The following is a 16,624-nucleotide window of genomic DNA, read 5'->3' on the forward strand; positions in this document are numbered from 1 at the left end:
CGAGATTGTGTGAACTCAAGTGGCAATACTAGCTCTCTCAAGAAGGAAAGATGCTATCTCCCGCCAGGGAGCTAGATGACTATGGCACCACATGAAACAAGAAACCGCAACTGCCACCCTCAGCCCAGCCTCGCCCAATATATTCAGATTGGACAAGAGCCATCTTTTTCTTTCCTGGGGGCACCCTTCTAGATCTTCCTCAAGTGTCTGAAGCAGAAATGAATTGCAAGTCAAGAGGGCGGTTGCATCATTAAGAAGTGGGGCGAGCAGGTGGAGGAGAAAAATTTATACTCAAAGAAGACAAAACCCATGTATTTCTTGGGGAAGGGGTCAGGAGAGTTAGAGATTTGGCTCGCCAATGAGGAACGGAGAAGGTCTAAGTTCCTTTCCAAATCTTTAGCATTTGACAGATGCCAATCACACAGCCCAGTACCCAGGCGGTACCAAGTAAACCCTACATCTTTTAGTGAAAGAGTCTCGAAGAGAAAGCAGTAGATGTGTCTAAAGTTCCCGCATGAATGTGTCTGGTGAGGACCAAGCAGGTCTGGGTCCACTGAGAGCCATGGATTGGGGGTGCAACCTTAGGGTGGACCGTGTTCTGGTCCCTGGAACCCCCCCCCCCCCCCCCCCCAGCATTGGCCTCCGGCAGTTCCTTTTCCGACTCGCGGGTTTCCCAGGAGTTCTCGTCGTAGTCGGGGGAGGGAAGACACCAGCTTTGCTTCCTTCAGCACCGGGGTTCCGTTTGGCTCCCTGCTGGCACCATGTTTCCCCCACCCCCTGCCTTCAGTACCTCTGCTCCCGTGACGTCGAGAAACTCCCAAGTACAACTGGGGGCGAGGCAGTTAAGCCGCGTCCTTCAGGTGTCAATCCGGACCCGTGCGAACCACAATTCCCAGAGTGCCTCGGTCAACAAGGCCAAGTCAGATAAAATAACTCCAGAGAGTGGGACATGCAGGTGGGAAACTAGTCTCTGGTGTCTTTACCGAATATGTTTAAATACTCGAAACCTCACTTCTGCAGCACTCCACTACCATCTTCAGGCCTCGGAGACCGCGTCCGAAGGTGCGCCCCCTCCTGGGGCATTTTGGGAATTGTAGTCCAGATGCCAGGCGTCACCGAACTACCTTTCCCAGGGTGCGCAGCGGCCGGGCAATAGCAACGTTCTCTTCCAAGTGTCTCTGTCCCGAGATCCCCTCCTCTGGTCCCTTTCTTGACATCGACCTCTTTCGGTCTGTGGCTATAGCTGGTTTCCCAGAGGCGGCCCTGAGCAGTGGTAGCGCTGCCCTGAGAGGCACTTCCGGTGGCAGGTCACTTCCGGGTGTGTGGTCGGAGCCAACGGGCGCGCGCGCGGGGGAGGGGCGGCATCAGCACGGCGCTCGGGGATCAGCTGGCGGGCGGGCGCCTAAGCGGCCCCGGCTCTGCGGCAGCGCCGCCTCCTCCGCGTCGCAGGCCGGCGGCCGTGGCCATGTCGCGGGGCTGGTAGCTGGGCTCGGCGCTGAGCCGCCTCTAGTGGGTGTTTGGGGTCCAGGGCTCGGGGTCCGGGGCGGGGGTCCGGGCTGGGGGCCGGTGCGTTTCTAGGGCTTTCCCGAAGAAAATGCACGCAGCGTTTCCTCTGGATGACGGCCTTTGCTTCCCCTAGGACCCGGCAGTTGGGCTCTGGAGTGTGTTACTGATTCATCCTCTCTGCCTCTGTCATCGCAGGTTTAAACTTACACGATCGCTCTCCGAGGAGGAGGGGACCCGTCGCGCGATTGACAGTGTATTCCTGCAGGCGCCGTCCCTCAGCCCCCACCCCACGGCCGGATTCCCGTGGCTCTGCTCCGGGCTGAAACCCGAGAAGAAATCCTTCGATTTGTTTTCTTTACAACAAATACTAACCGAGAAACCATCGGCATTTTGCCTTGGCGTTTCCTATCGGAAAGATGAAGAAGTTTTTCGACTCCAGGCGGGAGCAGGGCAGCTCTGGCCTGGGCTCAGGCTCCAGTGGAGGAGGGGGCAGCAGCTCAGGCCTGGGCAGTGGCTACATCGGAAGGGTCTTTGGCATCGGGCGGCAGCAGGTCACTGTGGACGAAGTGCTGGCGGAAGGTACGTTGGAAACCAGTGCGCGGTGAATTAAATTCATGTGCTGATGTGGCAAGACTCTGGTTTCTAGTTGTATGAATGGGTTTTGACCAACTGACCCTCCCTTCCCCCTGCACTTTCCCTGCGAGTCATTGTCCTTGAGAGATTTCAAACTCAGACTGAGAATTGACAGGGTTTGGGGGCAGTATTGCCCAAATTGTTTACCTCAGTGGCCTTTTATTTTAGTTGGGGGGGGGAGCGCGGAGAAACCTCCTCCTTTGACTGAATTATGCGGATCAGATGGGAAAACGTATGTGTGAAGTATAAGTGACATCAAATGCCTGGTGGTGGGCTCTTGCCATTTCCCTGAAACTTTAAATTCTGATGTGGAGGCCGAAGGGTGGGGATGAGGTGATCTTAAAAAGAGAGAGGGGTTTCTTCTACCCAACTTTCCCATTTCTCTGAGTAAGTATCCAAAGAGAATTTTTCTGGTGATGGAAATGCATTTTTTGGCTTTTTGACTAGACATGTTTCTTCACCCACCTGGAATCAGGTCCCCAGGATGTAGCTAAGATAAAAATCCTAAGAAGTGAATGAGATTGTTTTGAACTCAGTTGCCTAGGCCTCTTTTCTCCTGTTTTAGTTTCTATTTAAGAACTACTTAAGGGTAGCTGTGGTTTAGTTTTCTTGCTGTTCAGATCCTTGTGTCGATTCTCTTGGTGTGTGTTCATTTGTGTATCTGTCCTCATGCCCCAGGCTTTAGGGAAGTCTTTTGAGTGTTCCTCTGCTAACCTTAGCCTCGACCTTCATAATTACGCCAGACTGATACTTTTCACAGCTCATTGCCTACTTAGAGTGCTTTTATTTTTAATAAAAGCAGCGATTTCCTTGGCATGAAGCAATTCAAACTAATTGGGTAGGGCCAGCCTACTGTAGGTTGTGTTACTGACTGCCAGGGGTTGGGTGTGGGGGAGGCCTCAGTGAAGGCAACATGGTGGTAGGGTATAGTTTATTAGCTGGGGAAGTGGATGAAAGCTAAGAGGTCCCTTTGCAAAGGAGGCTTTTTTTTTTTTTTTTTTTTTTTTTTTGCAAGCTGAGCCTGAAGCAAGGATCCCTACCTGGGCCTAGGAAATGCCTGTCATGATGAGTGTTGTGGGGTGGTGGACGGGCGGCTGGGGAGGGAGAAGCTGTGTTTGACTCAGTTTGTGTAAGCACTGGATTTGGTGAGGCCCAGTTTCTGAGAATAGGATTGAAGCCCGTCCTTAAAGAGCCCAATTTTAAAGAGATATCTGGTAATGAATTTCCTTTTGAAATGACTGCTTTTTTTCATTCTTAGTACTGCTTCAACTGGACTTAATCTGGGCCTGAGTCACCATCCTTTCTGGACCCTTCTTTGAGGACTCTGGTGCAGGGTGGGAGATGCTTCTGTGTCTGCTGCCAGATCTGTACCTTGGAATATGAGCTGACTCTTTTATCCCCGTAGCCAAAGTCCTTGACTGCAGTGGGTGGGGTGTGTGAGAGAGCAGGAGGATGAGGGCCACAGAGCTCTTCCCTCCTCTGCTGGCCTCAGCACCCAGGAGCATGTTTTCCAGCTAGGTCTCATCATGTGTTGCCCTAAGCATTGCCTATCCTCTGAGTCTTGGAAGAGTGATGGGAAAGAGAAAACACAAAATTGGTCTTTGTTTTCTAGGCTGCCTGGAATTCATCCTGAGAGCTGTGCATTGTGCATTATGATATTTTAAAAAGTAGAACTCAGGGCTTGCAATTGTGCATTCATTCATTCATTTGTTCAGCCAACAGTTAACCAAAGTGCCGAAGATGTGGCAGGTTGTGTCTGGGACTCTGGGGACGTGATGCTAAACTAGATGCCAGAGTTTCAGAGATGTTTTAAGAAATGGGAAATGGTGGAAGGCGGCGGTAGCGGTGGCTTGTGGTGCAGCTTTACCATAGAGGACCCGTGCAGGCCTTAGTGTGAGTGATCACTGTAGATCCCGGGAACCTGGTGACCTAGTCCTGCAGGTGAATCAGCGTGCGACATGGGAAAGAAAACCAAGAGGACAGCTGACAGTTCTTCCTCAGAGGATGAGGAGGAGTACGTCGTGGAGAAGGTGTTAGACAGGCGCATGGTTAAGGGGCAAGTGGAGTACCTGTTGAAGGGGAAAGGCTTTTCTGAGGAGCACAATACTTGGGAACCTGAAAAGAACTTGGATTGTCCTGAACTAATTTCTGAGTTTATGAAAAAGTATAAGAAGATGAAGGAGGGTGAAAACAACAAGCCCAGAGAGAAGTCAGAAGGAAACAAGAGGAAATCCAGTTTCTCTAACAATGCTGATGATATAAAATCTAAAAAAAAGAGAGAGCAGAGCAATGATATCGCTCGGGGCTTTGAGAGAGGACTGGAACCAGAAAAGATCATTGGGGTGACAGACTCCTGTGGTGACTTAATGTTCCTAATGAAATGGAAAGACAGATGAAGCTGACCTGGTTCTTGCAAAAGAAGCTAATGTGAAGTGCCCACAAATTGTGATAGCGTTTTGTGAAGAGAGACTGACGTGGCATGCATATCCAGAAGATGCGGAAAACAAAGAGAAAGAAAGCTCGAAGAGCTAAAGGAGGGTGGTCTCTGCCATTTCTCTTTGTATATACCACGTTCACCTTCCTGCCTCCTCTCCCTTCTCCTTCCCTTTCCATCCTAAACACATCCATAAAAGTATGGGCTCACACTGTGCTTCATGGAGAAAAAAAAAAAAAAAGAAATGGGAAATGGTGATATGATTAGTGTCACTATGAAAGTAAACTAGGGTGCAATAGCTGCAGATCTTGTCCTTAGGGCCCCTTAGTGTTAGGGAGCCAAGAACTGTTTTATGGAATGAGCCAGTATGGTGACAACATAGGCTGAGGCTGTGCGTGAGAGTAGCATTTAAAATTTGGTCTGGCAAATTCTTTGTCTATGATTGAGCTTGAATTATGTGTGGCCTTTGAAGTATGTGAATATGTAGGAGTCAGTATTTATGTAGTACCTACTGAGTTCAAAGACACTACTAAGTTTTGAAGGGGGTGAAGGGTCTAAACTCTAAAGTATGATGCCTGCCTTTATTTTAATTAGCCGATAAATTTTCTTAAGGTGCTGTGGATCATGCTGGCCTTCTGTGCCCCTGAGCTATATCCCCAGCCCTGATAACTGCTTTTAGGGAGCTGCCAGTCAATGTAGGAGGAAAAGAAATACATTTGCACGTAGAGTAGTGTGTGCATGGACGCTGATTGCATAGTCAGACAGATTTAGGTTCAATATTTGGATCTGCTTTTGTTTTTAAAAATTTTTATAGTGCATGTGTGTGTGTGTGTGCATATGCAACAGAATGCATGCTGCAGTCAGAGGGCAACTTTCAGGAGTTGGTTCTTTCAGACTTAGGTCTTCAGGCTTGGTAGCAGATGCCTTTACCCTTTGAGCCATCTCACCATTTCCTGGAGAGAGAGAGAGAAGAAGTCAGAGGGCAACATGATTATGTTAGTTCTCTCATATCAGTACCTGGGTTCAGGGCTAGAACTCACATTGTCAGGCTTTTGTGGCAGGTGTCTTTACTGGTTGAAACATTTTTGTTGGCCCTGTGAATCCTTTGTTCCCTCCCTCCCTCCCTCCCTCCCTCTCTCCTTCCTTCCTTCCTTCCTTCCTTCCTTCCTTCCTTCCTTCCTTCCTTCCTTCCTTCATTCCTTCCTTCCCTTTCCCACTTATACAACTTAGGTCATGCTATTCCACAGGAGAGTGTATTAGAAATGAAGATCTCACACCTCACTCTGTAGACTGTAGGTATGGGACTTTAATAAGTTCCAGAGAGATGCTGATGTAAGCTAAAGTCTGAGTTCACCCTGTGGTGGTATTGAGAATTTAGTGTGATAGTATATATAAAGAATTTATCACTTTGGAAGTGATAAATTCAATAAGTGGTAGCTATAGTTAAATATAAACAGTGTATTTTAAGTTAAAGGTGAGTGGAGAGCAGGGTGAAAACTAGCCTGGCTAGCCTCCCCTTTTGTGTTTGGGCTGAATCAGATGTTCTTTCCAGTATTGTTTGGGTAGCAGTGCCTCTTCCCTAGTCCTCTGAGTCCTCAAGGCTCTGACCTGTCTGCCAGTCCCAGCCTGGTTTCTCAAGGATCATGAGTTATAAGCCAGTTCCCCAAGCAGTGGCCCAGGCAGTGTACGGTGGTGACAGTGGGAGTTTTCAAACACAGACCTGATCACCACCACCACATCCTGTTCACAATTTTCTTTTCCCCAGTGTGGGTATTAGTGTGTGCTTCACAGTAAGGGACTGTTAGGACTCAAGAATCAGGTGCTAGAGAAGAGGAGAATGCTGGACTGCCATCTCCAGCAGCAGTCTTTCTAGACTGGCTCTCTAACTAGTCCTGCAGGCACTTGGTTGTCTGGAGGAAGGTGAGCCTCTCCGCCATGATTTAAAGGGATATGGGCATCTCTAGGCCAAGTGATTTCTTAGTACTAGAGGGTGCCTGAATGAGGTGATAAACCCGGCTGAGTTTAGACATGTGATGGCAAGGGAAGATTTGGCTTAAGCTTCTAGAATGAGCTCGTTGGGAAGATTAGCGCAGTGCTTAGGAGCAGTACTTTTGTCATACTTCCTGGCTGTATAAAGCCTTTATCAAAACTCTAAACAGTAAGCAAATATTGTATGTTTGCTGTGCCCAAGACAGCATTCCAGAGTTGTATCAGTTCTGTAGAAGGTAGACTAGGAGGCCTCACAGAACGTTCTCACCTGCACAAAAAATCCAGGTCTGGGCCTGGTGAGAACTCAGACTATCAGGAAGCTTCCCTAATTTCCCCTATCTGCAGAGCAAGGAAGAAAGACTTGAAAACTGTGTGCCCACATATAGCACACAGCTCTAAATGTCTCAGTAGTACATATGTGCACTCACCCGGTGAGCCATTTATTTGTGCTTTTCTGTGGCAGGCACTGCATTAGATTCCAGAAGAAAGCTTGATGGGTCATGGACTGAGACCAGCAGATAATAAATAATCCTGGAATAAGTGTCCTGTTGTTCAGCGATGATAGGGAGAAAAAGGTGATTTGAACAGGAGTGGCAGCTACCCAGCAAGTGTACCAGCCATGTTCCCCAAGGCCTCCTAGCCAGAAGGAATGACATGTGCAAAAATGTGGAGTGGTGAAATGCAAGATGAGTCTCAGGAATACTGACCGGTGTGATGTCACTGTTGGTACAAGTTTCCCTTCCAGGTTCAAGGAGAGGAAGTAAGGGTGTGTGTGTTTGGAGGTGGATAGAATGAGATTCTTGTATATTTGTTCCCCAGTATATATTTTGTTGTGTTTACTGCTCACTTTATTCAGTGGCTCTGTGCTCTTCAAAGAACTACTAAAAGCTACAAGTATGTACTTGCTCCTTTACTGTGCCCTAGCTCTGTGCTAAAGCACAGAAGGGTGTCTCAAGTGTCATAAGAGGCAAGAAGTCAAGCAGAAGCAGGTGTGTGTGTGTGTGTTGCACGTGTTATCAGTGTTAGAGAAGAGTGCACAGGGCAGCTAAGATGTTTGACTAGAGCAGAAGAGAAAGGGAAGAAATGGTTCATGGGGACCCTTGAGCTCTAAGCCGAGAGATTAGTCAGATGCTCCTGAGTCCCTCCCTTGATGCAGATACCACTTTGATCCTTCCTACTTCAGATGACTTTGCCTGCTGGGAAGTCTGGGTTTTTTACAGGCAATGCAGATTTTCAGGGGGTGGTTTGTGAATGGTGTCTTCCTGGTTTTGGGCATGATGACAGTTATAGCTTTGCTAAATATAGCCAAATTAAGAATTCAGAAATGAAGTCCAGAGTATGCGGTCGCTATGGTCAGAGCTCTCCTTTGGTCTGTCTGACAAAATCAAGCTTGTTTGATGAGAGATGCAGTGAGAACACGTGGGTTCCAAGTGGGAGAACATGTGGGGGGCTTCTACTGTATGTGGTTTGGTAGCCAAGTCGGTGGGCAACTTAATAACATTGAAACAATTGCAAATGTATTTTATCTTGTGGTCTTTGACAGTTAACACTTTAGAAAAGGACTAGGACTAACCTCTGTGTGGTGCTCTTGAAAGAACAGGTGCCTCTGAGTCTGCTTGTGAGGCAGTCTAGCCAGTGAAGTAGCAAGCGCTCGCTAGTCTATGGTGTGACCTGGGATGGAACTTGTTCACCTCCTGCTTACCCAGTGAGTGCTGCTGAGTAGATGCAGTGTGCCAGGTGTCTGCCTTCAGGAGCTCACAGTGACTGTGAGTTCGAGATGTGGGAGAAATTGCTATACCTGTTGAGATGGAGCCTGGGAAAGGGTGAAGGCTTCAGGCCTGGCAGAGTAGTTGTCTTGTGTGGGGTGAGAAACCAGGGAAAGCCAAACAGTGACATTTAAATTATGTCTTGAAAAGTGAGAACTTACTGCCAGATGGACAAGATCAGGAAAACATTGTAGGCAGAGGGGCTAACATGGCCAAAGCTGTATGTTTGGAGACCGAGGTAGTAATCTAATTGTGGCCTATGCCTGTGCTGTCAACTAAAGTAGCCTCAAAAGATAGCTGTGTAAATTATCCAAAATTAAACAAAGTAACAGTTTAATACTTTAGACACACCAGTTAAATGCTAGTTACTTAAAACCACCTGTGACTAGTGCTTACAGTTTTAGACAGACCAATATAAGTCTAGTTTCTCATCACAGAAAGTCCTGTTGGGTGGTGCAGGTGTAGGTGGGCAGTCCCTAAACTATGGAGAGAATAGCACTGTTACATTAAAGCATGCCAGCCCCTCATCTGTGGGACTCATGTGGGAGTCATGCTCATGTCCTGCTTTTGTTATTTGCTAATATCTGAAAGTGCTTAAGGTGAGATTCATCATCATTGCAGTGTATGTAAATCCAGTTTTTAAATGATAGCAAGGTTTTGATGAATTATTTTTATAAGCCATGGTTGTTCCATTTTGTGATGTACTCAATGAAAAGTATATTAGAGAGGCATGACAGGCCATTCTTGTTTGCACTGTCTTTAATCCAAGGTTTCCTTCCAGAAATCTTGTTAAGCCTCTTTGTTTTATGAGGGTTATTAATTCACTTAAAACAATGTGATTAGTAAATCCACTTACCCAAACCCACATGAAACATAGTATCTCCCAGATACTATGGGTGAAAAGCTGCCACCACTAGCCTTTTGGTGTGAGACATGGAAGTGAATGGGAGCACTGTTTCAGGCATTAGTCATTAAATATTAATAAAGATAAAAATCTTAGTTTTTCTGGGTTTTGTTTGGTTCCTTTTTGTTTTAGACAGTCTCTTGTAGTCAAGGTTGCCTATGAGCTTGTTAAGTAGCTCAGGATGACCTAGGATCACTCTGCTCACTTTCTCAGTGCTGGGCTCACAGAGAGTTGGACTACCGTGCCCAGGACTTTTTCTTTGTTTTTTTTTTCCATTTTGAATTGTGGTAAAAACACACCTTGCAGGCTGGACGTTGTCTCACATCTTTGACCCCAGCACTGGGAGGCAGAGGCAGGCAGATCTCTGTGAGTTTTTGGTCAGCCTGGTCCACAAAGTGAGTTCTAGGCAGTCAGACCCTGTCTCAAATAACAAAACAAAAAAAAAAAATTAAAAAGTATACCTAGAAAATTCTGCCTACATTACTATTTGAGTGCTCAGTTGGATGGTGTTTCCCGCCTTTATAAATTGTCGGCACCACTCCATCTTCCTTCTTAGTGCTTTCATCTTGTAAAACTGAAATTGTACACCCACTGGCCTAGCCCCCTTTCTCTCCTCTCCTCTCTGGTAGCCTCCACTTCACTTTCTGTCTCTATTACTTTTAACAAATATTTTTAAGTTCCCAATGGAGTGGTAGATTGTTTGCCTTTTTGTGACTGGTTTATTCACTTAGCGTAATATCTTCAAGGTTCATCCATGTTGTAGCTTATTCACTTAGCGTAATATCTTCAAGGTTCATCCATGTTGTAGCTTATTCTTTATTTTTTAAGGCTCAATAATATTCTATTGTGCATACATTTTACATTTACTTGCTTATTTGTTTGTTGATAGGCTAGTGAATCGCTTCCACCTTTTAGCTATAGTGAATAGTATTATGAACATGGATGTGGAAAATTTTCTCTAAAACTGCATTGAATTATTTTGGGGTATATACAGAATTACTGGGGCATATGGGAATTTTTAAAAAATATTTTTTATTTTAGCATGGGGTTATGCATGCATCACAGTACACATATGGAAGTCAGAGGCCAACAAGTGGAAGTTCTTCTTTTTCTACCACATGGTATCCAGGGATTGAACTCAGGTTGTCAGGCTTGGTGGCAAGCATCTTTACCTGCTGAGTCATCCTTTTGGGCCTCTGGTGATTCTTTTATTAATTCTTTGAGGAATTGTCATGTGTTCTGTCAGCCTTACATGCTATCAATATCTTAGTTAACTCCTTTGATAGTTTTTATCTTAAATATTTATTTTTATTTTATTTATGTGTATGTATGTGTTTGTGTTTGAACCTATGCCGAGTGTGGGGTGCCCATGGGAATCCAGAAGAGTTCACTAGATCCATTGGAGCAATAGTTAATTAAGCAGCTGTGAGCCATCTGACATGGGTGCTGGGAACCAAACTCTGGTCCTCTGCAAGGCAAGCATTCTTAACTGCTGAGCTATCGCTCCAGCCCCAGCGTTTTGTTTTTCTTTTTTGAGTTGAAGTCTCATGTAGCCCAGGCTAGCCTTGGGTATAGTTGAGAATAATCTTTACTCCTGATCCTATTTCATCAACCTCCCTCATGCTTGACTTACAGGCATGTGTCACCCACCTGGCTAATTATTATGATTTTTTTTTTTTTTTGGTTTTTTCGAGACAGGGTTTCTCTGTGGCTTTGGAGTCTGTCCTGGAACTAGCTCTGTAGACCAGGCTGGTCTCGAACTCACAGAGATCCACCTGCCTCTGCCTCCCGAGTGCTGGGATTAAAGGCGTGCACCACCATCGCCCGGCTATTATTATGATTTTTGTTTTATTTATTGTCTAGTTTTAGTTTTTTGAGTCAGGGTCTCAGATGTGGCTCTTGTTGGCCTGGAACTCACTATATAGAACAGGCTGGCCTCAAACTTAGAGGTGAACTCAAAGAGATTTGCCTATCTCTGTCTCCCAGAGCTAGAAGTAAAGGTATGCACCACTATGACCAGATATATTATTGTTATTTTAGACACAGGGTAGCCCAAGTTGACATTGAACATTACCTAGTCTCTAGAACTGGGAGGACAGGTCTGTGTCACCATGTGCTACCAGGCCTAGTTTTATTATCTTTTTGCAATGGTAGTTGGCCTAATGGGTATTAAATAATGTCTCATCGTAGTTTTGATTTGCATTTCCCAAATGATTAGTGGTGTTGAGCATTTTCATGTGCTTACTATTTGTATATCTTTTTGAAGAAATGTTTATTTAAGTCCTTTGCCTATTTTTGAATCATTTGTTTACTTATTTGTTGAGGCCTAGAAATTCTCTGCAATCTGGATATTAATCCTTTGAGAGGAGGATTTGAAATATTTTCTGTAGTTTTTGGGTTGCCATTTTTTGAAAATCTTATTTTCTGTGATGAGATTAAATATAAATTGTAGTAGGAGCTGCGGGTTGCATTCCGCCACCCAGCTCCTGCCACCGGCTAGCTTTACCCTAAATAACAACACACAAATTGTATTCTTTTAAACACTGCTTGGCCCATTATATCTAGCCTCTTCTCAGCTAACTCTCGCACCTGGACTAGCCCATTTCTAATAAAGTGTGTAGCACCGAGGTGTGCTTATCGGGAAGATTCTAGCCTACATCCATCCTGGGCTGGAGCTTGATCGTGTCTGCCTCAGAGAGCAGAGCTATCGCATCTGCTCGGGAGAGGGGAGCATGGCGTCTCTGAGCTCACTTCCTCTTCCTCCCAGCATTCTGTTCTGTTTACTCCTCCCACCTATGTTTTAACCTATGAGACCAAGCAGTTTCTTTATTACTTAACCAATGACCTTCCTCCATCAATAAATAAAAGTCTATCTTTCCTTTCTGTACCTGAGAGGATTGTTGTGGATACACTGTTTGAAGAGCGTCAGTCTAGAACGGTGGTCCTCAGTCATTTTGTTCCTCAGAATGGAAAGTACTTGCTGCTACTTTGAAAGAGAAGATAGAGGGTCTCAAACTTGCTGAATTCAAGGTGTTACCTAAAACAGTGTCCCTTAAAAGATGGGTTCCAGTAAAAGACTTGTTCAAGCAGCCTTTATTATGTTTCAGTGCTCACTGCTCTTTCTCCTTCAACCCCTTCAGAATTTAGAGACTGTGCCACACACTCCACCAGTACAGCAGTGGGGAGTGTTTGGTGGTATATTCTCTTGCTTCTTGGATGTTAATCATGTTTCTATTAGGCAGGTAGAGCTGGGTCTTTATGACGTCTCTATTTTCACTCATTAGGTGTGGCAGCTCAGATGTAGCTGAGATGCTCAGTAAGTCTTGCTGACTCTTACAGTAACAGTGTACTGCACTCATTCATCCCTGTGACATCCCAAGGAGGTAAGGAGGACATCCGTTTCTGTGCAGGTGAGAACACAGTAGCTGGAGTGCTTAAATGATTCTTCCAAAGCTACACTGACAAAAGAACTTGACCCAGGTCTACAAGCTGCCAATGCAGGATCCTTTCAGAAAAATTCCCCCTTGTATTAATGTCTTTTTCTTATTTTATTTTTTTTTTAAGACAGTGTTTCTCTATTTCGCCCAGGCTGACCTTAACACACAGAGGATCTGCCACTGCCTCTTAGAGTGCTGAGATTAACGTTGTGGCTATCATGCCTGACCTGGCCTAGTATTGTTTTTCATAATAATATATTTTTTTTTTTGGTCAGTACTAGGGATGGAGCCTGTATACCCTAGGCTAGGCATGTTCTCCACCAATGAATATGTACCCTTGGCCCCTTCATAACACTTTTGAGCCCTTCTCAAATAAATCTTTTCGTGAGTTTTTTTTAAGCCTGGGAATACTTGTATAGTTTTTTAGGGTTACTCATTGTCTAAGTCTCTTTGGGTTGCTGAAATAGAATTTCATAAACTAGGTAGCTTGCAAGCAAATCAGTTTATTTCACAGTTCTGAAGGGTGGAGGTATGTAACCTGAGAGCCAGCATAATGGGGTTCTGGCCAGGACTCTCATCTGGGTGCAGACTGCCTGCTTTTTCAGTTTCCTCATGGGAAGGGGTGGTCAGCGTGCCTTTCTGGTGCCTCTCTAAAGGATGCTCCTCTCGTTTCTGAGGCCTTTCCCTCAGGAATCATCACCTTTCCATACCACCCTCCCGGTGACTGGAACCCAGCATGCAGACTTTTCAAACATTCAAACCACAGCATTGAAGAAGAAAGATTTGGGGAGAAATTTTAAGTTCTAAATCTATATTAGTGAGTGTTAGAATACTATTACCCCTGACTTCAGCAAGGACCTGCCAAGACTGGTCATCTTACTTTCTTGGGATTAGTAGTTTATCCCTATAAGAGCTTAGTTTTATGTAGAGAGTTAAGGGTTTTAAAATAGTAAATAAAGTTGCTGATTTTATTGATTCTAAGACAGTAATTTTTTTGTTTTGTTTTTTGTTTTTCAAGACAGGGTTTCTCCATAACTTTGGAACCTAGCTTTTGCAGACCAGGCTGGCCTTGAACTCACAGAGATCTGCCTGCCTCTGCCTCCCAAGTGCTTTAATAGGTATATGCCACCACTGCCCAGCTTAAGACAGTGAATTTTAAAAGTACACCTTTTCCTGAAGTCACATGCACTGGATGCTCTCAGCCATACTGGCTCTCTTCTTACCACACTGGTCTCCACATCATGTGTGCCACCTTGGTAGTAATGAGATTATGGGCTGGGTAATTCTTTGTTGAGGGTAGGGCGGTCTTGTATATTTTGTTTTTGTTTTTTGTTTTTTTTTAACTGGAGAGTGAACCAGGTCTTCATGAGTCCTAGGCAAGGAGCTATATCCTACTTAGATGACAAAGATACCTGCCCTATTGTGACAAACAGGAGTCCTTTTGAATTAAGTCTTCACAGTGCCAAAGGGCAAGTTGCAGAGCTAGAACAAAGTTGACAATAATAAAAACTTGGGCCAGCATGAAAGCTCAGCAGATAAAGATGTTCCCTGCTAGGCCTGACAACCTGAGTTCAATTCCCAGACTCACACAGTGGATGGAGAGAACTCATTTATCCTGGTTGTCCTCTGACCACTTCAGCCTGCCCATACATATATACAGAAAATAATAATGTAATTTTAGTAGTGTTTTAAAAACCTTGGAGTTTCCTGTGAGGTCAGTTATGGTTGACTCAGCTTGAGCTGTCCTTTCCTTCCTTAGGTTGGGTTAACATTGGCAGACAGACAATGGATGACAGTACCAACTGAAGCATTACTTCTGACTTCTGAAGAGTTGAGAGGTTATTGGGCCCAGAGCTGATGGCATCCCTGTACTGTTAGGGGACTGAGCTCGGCGTTGATGCCAGATTATCATCAGGAGTTACAGTGATCTAAAATAGCAACGCTTTCACCTAGGCCTTGAGTCCTGGAAAGCAGTCCACGGCTGTGCTATTTGCTTGGTGCCTGTGTACAAGGTCATTGATAGCTATTGCACTGGGACTGTTGGTGTGAAGGAAAGTTAATTGTCTTTTGTCATTCTGTGAATATGAGGTTTAGTCTAGTACCTATGAGGACAGGGAGAAGATAGGAGTCTGGTGCTGTGGACTGTGCAGGTGGAGGTGGCTGCTCTCTAGCTCTTGCTGATTTGGCTTTTTCTCTGCTTGGCTAATCTGGCCAGTGCCAGAGTGTTGCTGCTATCACAAGTCTTTAGACTTGTTTAGTTTTCCCTGGGTGTAACCTAACCCTGTTCCTTAGGCCTTTAGCCTCTTCTCCTTAGCATTCTGGAAACTTTGATGTAGAATTGAGTAGGGCCGGGTTGGTGGGCTTCTACTGAAAGAGATGATTCTATTAGGCCTTTTGACCGTGGAAAAAAATCTTAACTTGACCAGAGATATATGTAGCTCATCAGTGAATGGAAAAACTTGATTTCCAATGCTATGTGCTTCCCTGCCCTGCTGGAGTAGAAAGGGTACCGCTAGATTTTTGCTTTGTACCTTCTTTGGCTAGCACCATGGGGTTTGGGGTTACACACATGGACACTAGAGGTAGGTAGCTCTTCACTCGATTAACTGTCCCTGTGATGTTGGTTGACTCCTAAGATCCATTTTTCTTACTCTTAAAATGCAAAACCTGGGTTTTTTGTGAGATTAGCTAGAAGGCTATATGCAGAGCACTCAGCACAGACCTGATATGTAGCTGGTTAGCAGTCTCTGAATAGGTCATTCTTAATATTTGGTTGTATAAGGTTTGTTTTTACGAAGAAATATTTATTTTACTGTATATTGATATAACCTGTCCGAGCTGGAGTTTGTTACATTTCCATAAGCCCCTAGGTGAGGAAAGGGAGGAGAGAGAAACACTGATTTGATTTCCTCTCTTCTTGAGAGCCTTCTCTGTCAGCAAAGTTGTAATCAGCACGCTGGTCTGCTTGATCTTGGTCCACTTGGCTTCCTTGTTTCCCTTTACCATGAATTAGAGCTTGGGCTTCTGTCTTGTGTGTCTGGGTAGATAATGGCATTAGTAAGGATGGAGAGGGGCTGACGAGATGGCTAAGTACAGATTGCTCTGTTAGAGGATGGGGTCAGTTCCTAGCACTCACCTGCACAGACTGTTCCCCCCGCCATTTGCCCTGGAAAGAAGACAGATGCTGAGTCATGATGGATTTTTTTATTTTGGTTGTTGTTGTTGGTTAAAAAATAATAAAAAACATTTAAAAAAAGTAAAAATAGTATTCAAAGAGAAGAAGACAATGACTTTTCTTTGGGATATCTCGCTTTATTTTGTTTTGCTTTTGCTTTGTTTGAGACACTGTTTTCAGCCTGATTTGTAACCCACTTGTAGCCCAAGCTGTCCCTGAACTCATGCCAGTTGTCCTGCCCATTTTCCTAAGCTCTGGGATTGCAAATGCGAGCCATTATAACTAGCTAGTTGGGGACCGTTTAGCAGGAAGGCCAACAAAACTCCAGTGTGGATGGAGTTCAGGATGCTGCCAGAGGACTAGTTAGAGAGGAGCTTGGGTGTGATTGTCAGACAACCACAGGATAGGATGGAAGGTGGAATGGAGTCTTACAGAGAGGCTGACTGTAGAATGAGCGCGGGCTGAGAGCAGACTCCCTGGGATCATCAGTAGGACAGATGGAGGAAGAGGACAACTGGCAATCGATCCCATGGCCTGCAGACCCCTGATCTAGCTCTGCGATTATCTGTCTATCCATCTTCTGTCTGTCTGTCTGTCTGTCTGTCTATCTATCTATCTATCATCTATCTATCATCTATCTATCTTCTATCTATCTATCTATCTATCTATCTATCTATCTATCTATCTATCTATCATCTATCTATCATCTATCTATCTATCTATCTATCTATCTATCTATCTATCTATCTATCTATCTATCTATCTATCTATCTATCTAGT

At 44.9% G+C, this 16,624-nt stretch overlaps 2 protein-coding genes across 5 annotated transcripts in view; both read left to right on the forward strand.

Moving 5' to 3' along the window:
• The first annotated feature begins 669 nt into the window (after window positions 1–669).
• Aak1 (AP2 associated kinase 1) overlaps window positions 670–16,624 on the forward strand; it is a 172,302-nt gene continuing 156,347 nt past the window's right edge. For 3 of the 4 annotated variants that reach the window (XM_013352971.2, XM_005364808.1, XM_013352973.1), the window contains exons 1-2: window positions 1,355–1,509; window positions 1,702–2,085. In XM_013352971.2, coding sequence (XP_013208425.1) covers window positions 1,923–2,085 — 163 coding nt within the window. In that variant the 5' untranslated portion in view covers window positions 1,355–1,509; window positions 1,702–1,922. Of the gene's footprint in view, window positions 1,319–1,354; window positions 1,510–1,701; window positions 2,086–16,624 lie in introns of those variants that run through there. The other variant, XM_026788149.1, reaches the window with a different exon arrangement.
• On the forward strand, window positions 3,947–4,795 carry LOC101980475 (chromobox protein homolog 5-like). Its single transcript, XM_013352974.2, is given in 2 exon segments — window positions 3,947–4,528; window positions 4,530–4,795. Coding segments are annotated over 2 exon segments (573 nt in total). The 5' UTR covers window positions 3,947–4,097; the 3' UTR covers window positions 4,672–4,795.

Source organism: Microtus ochrogaster, unplaced genomic scaffold, assembly GCF_000317375.1.
Source record: "Microtus ochrogaster isolate Prairie Vole_2 unplaced genomic scaffold, MicOch1.0 UNK1, whole genome shotgun sequence".
In the NCBI taxonomy this organism is placed as follows: Eukaryota; Metazoa; Chordata; class Mammalia; order Rodentia; family Cricetidae; genus Microtus; species Microtus ochrogaster.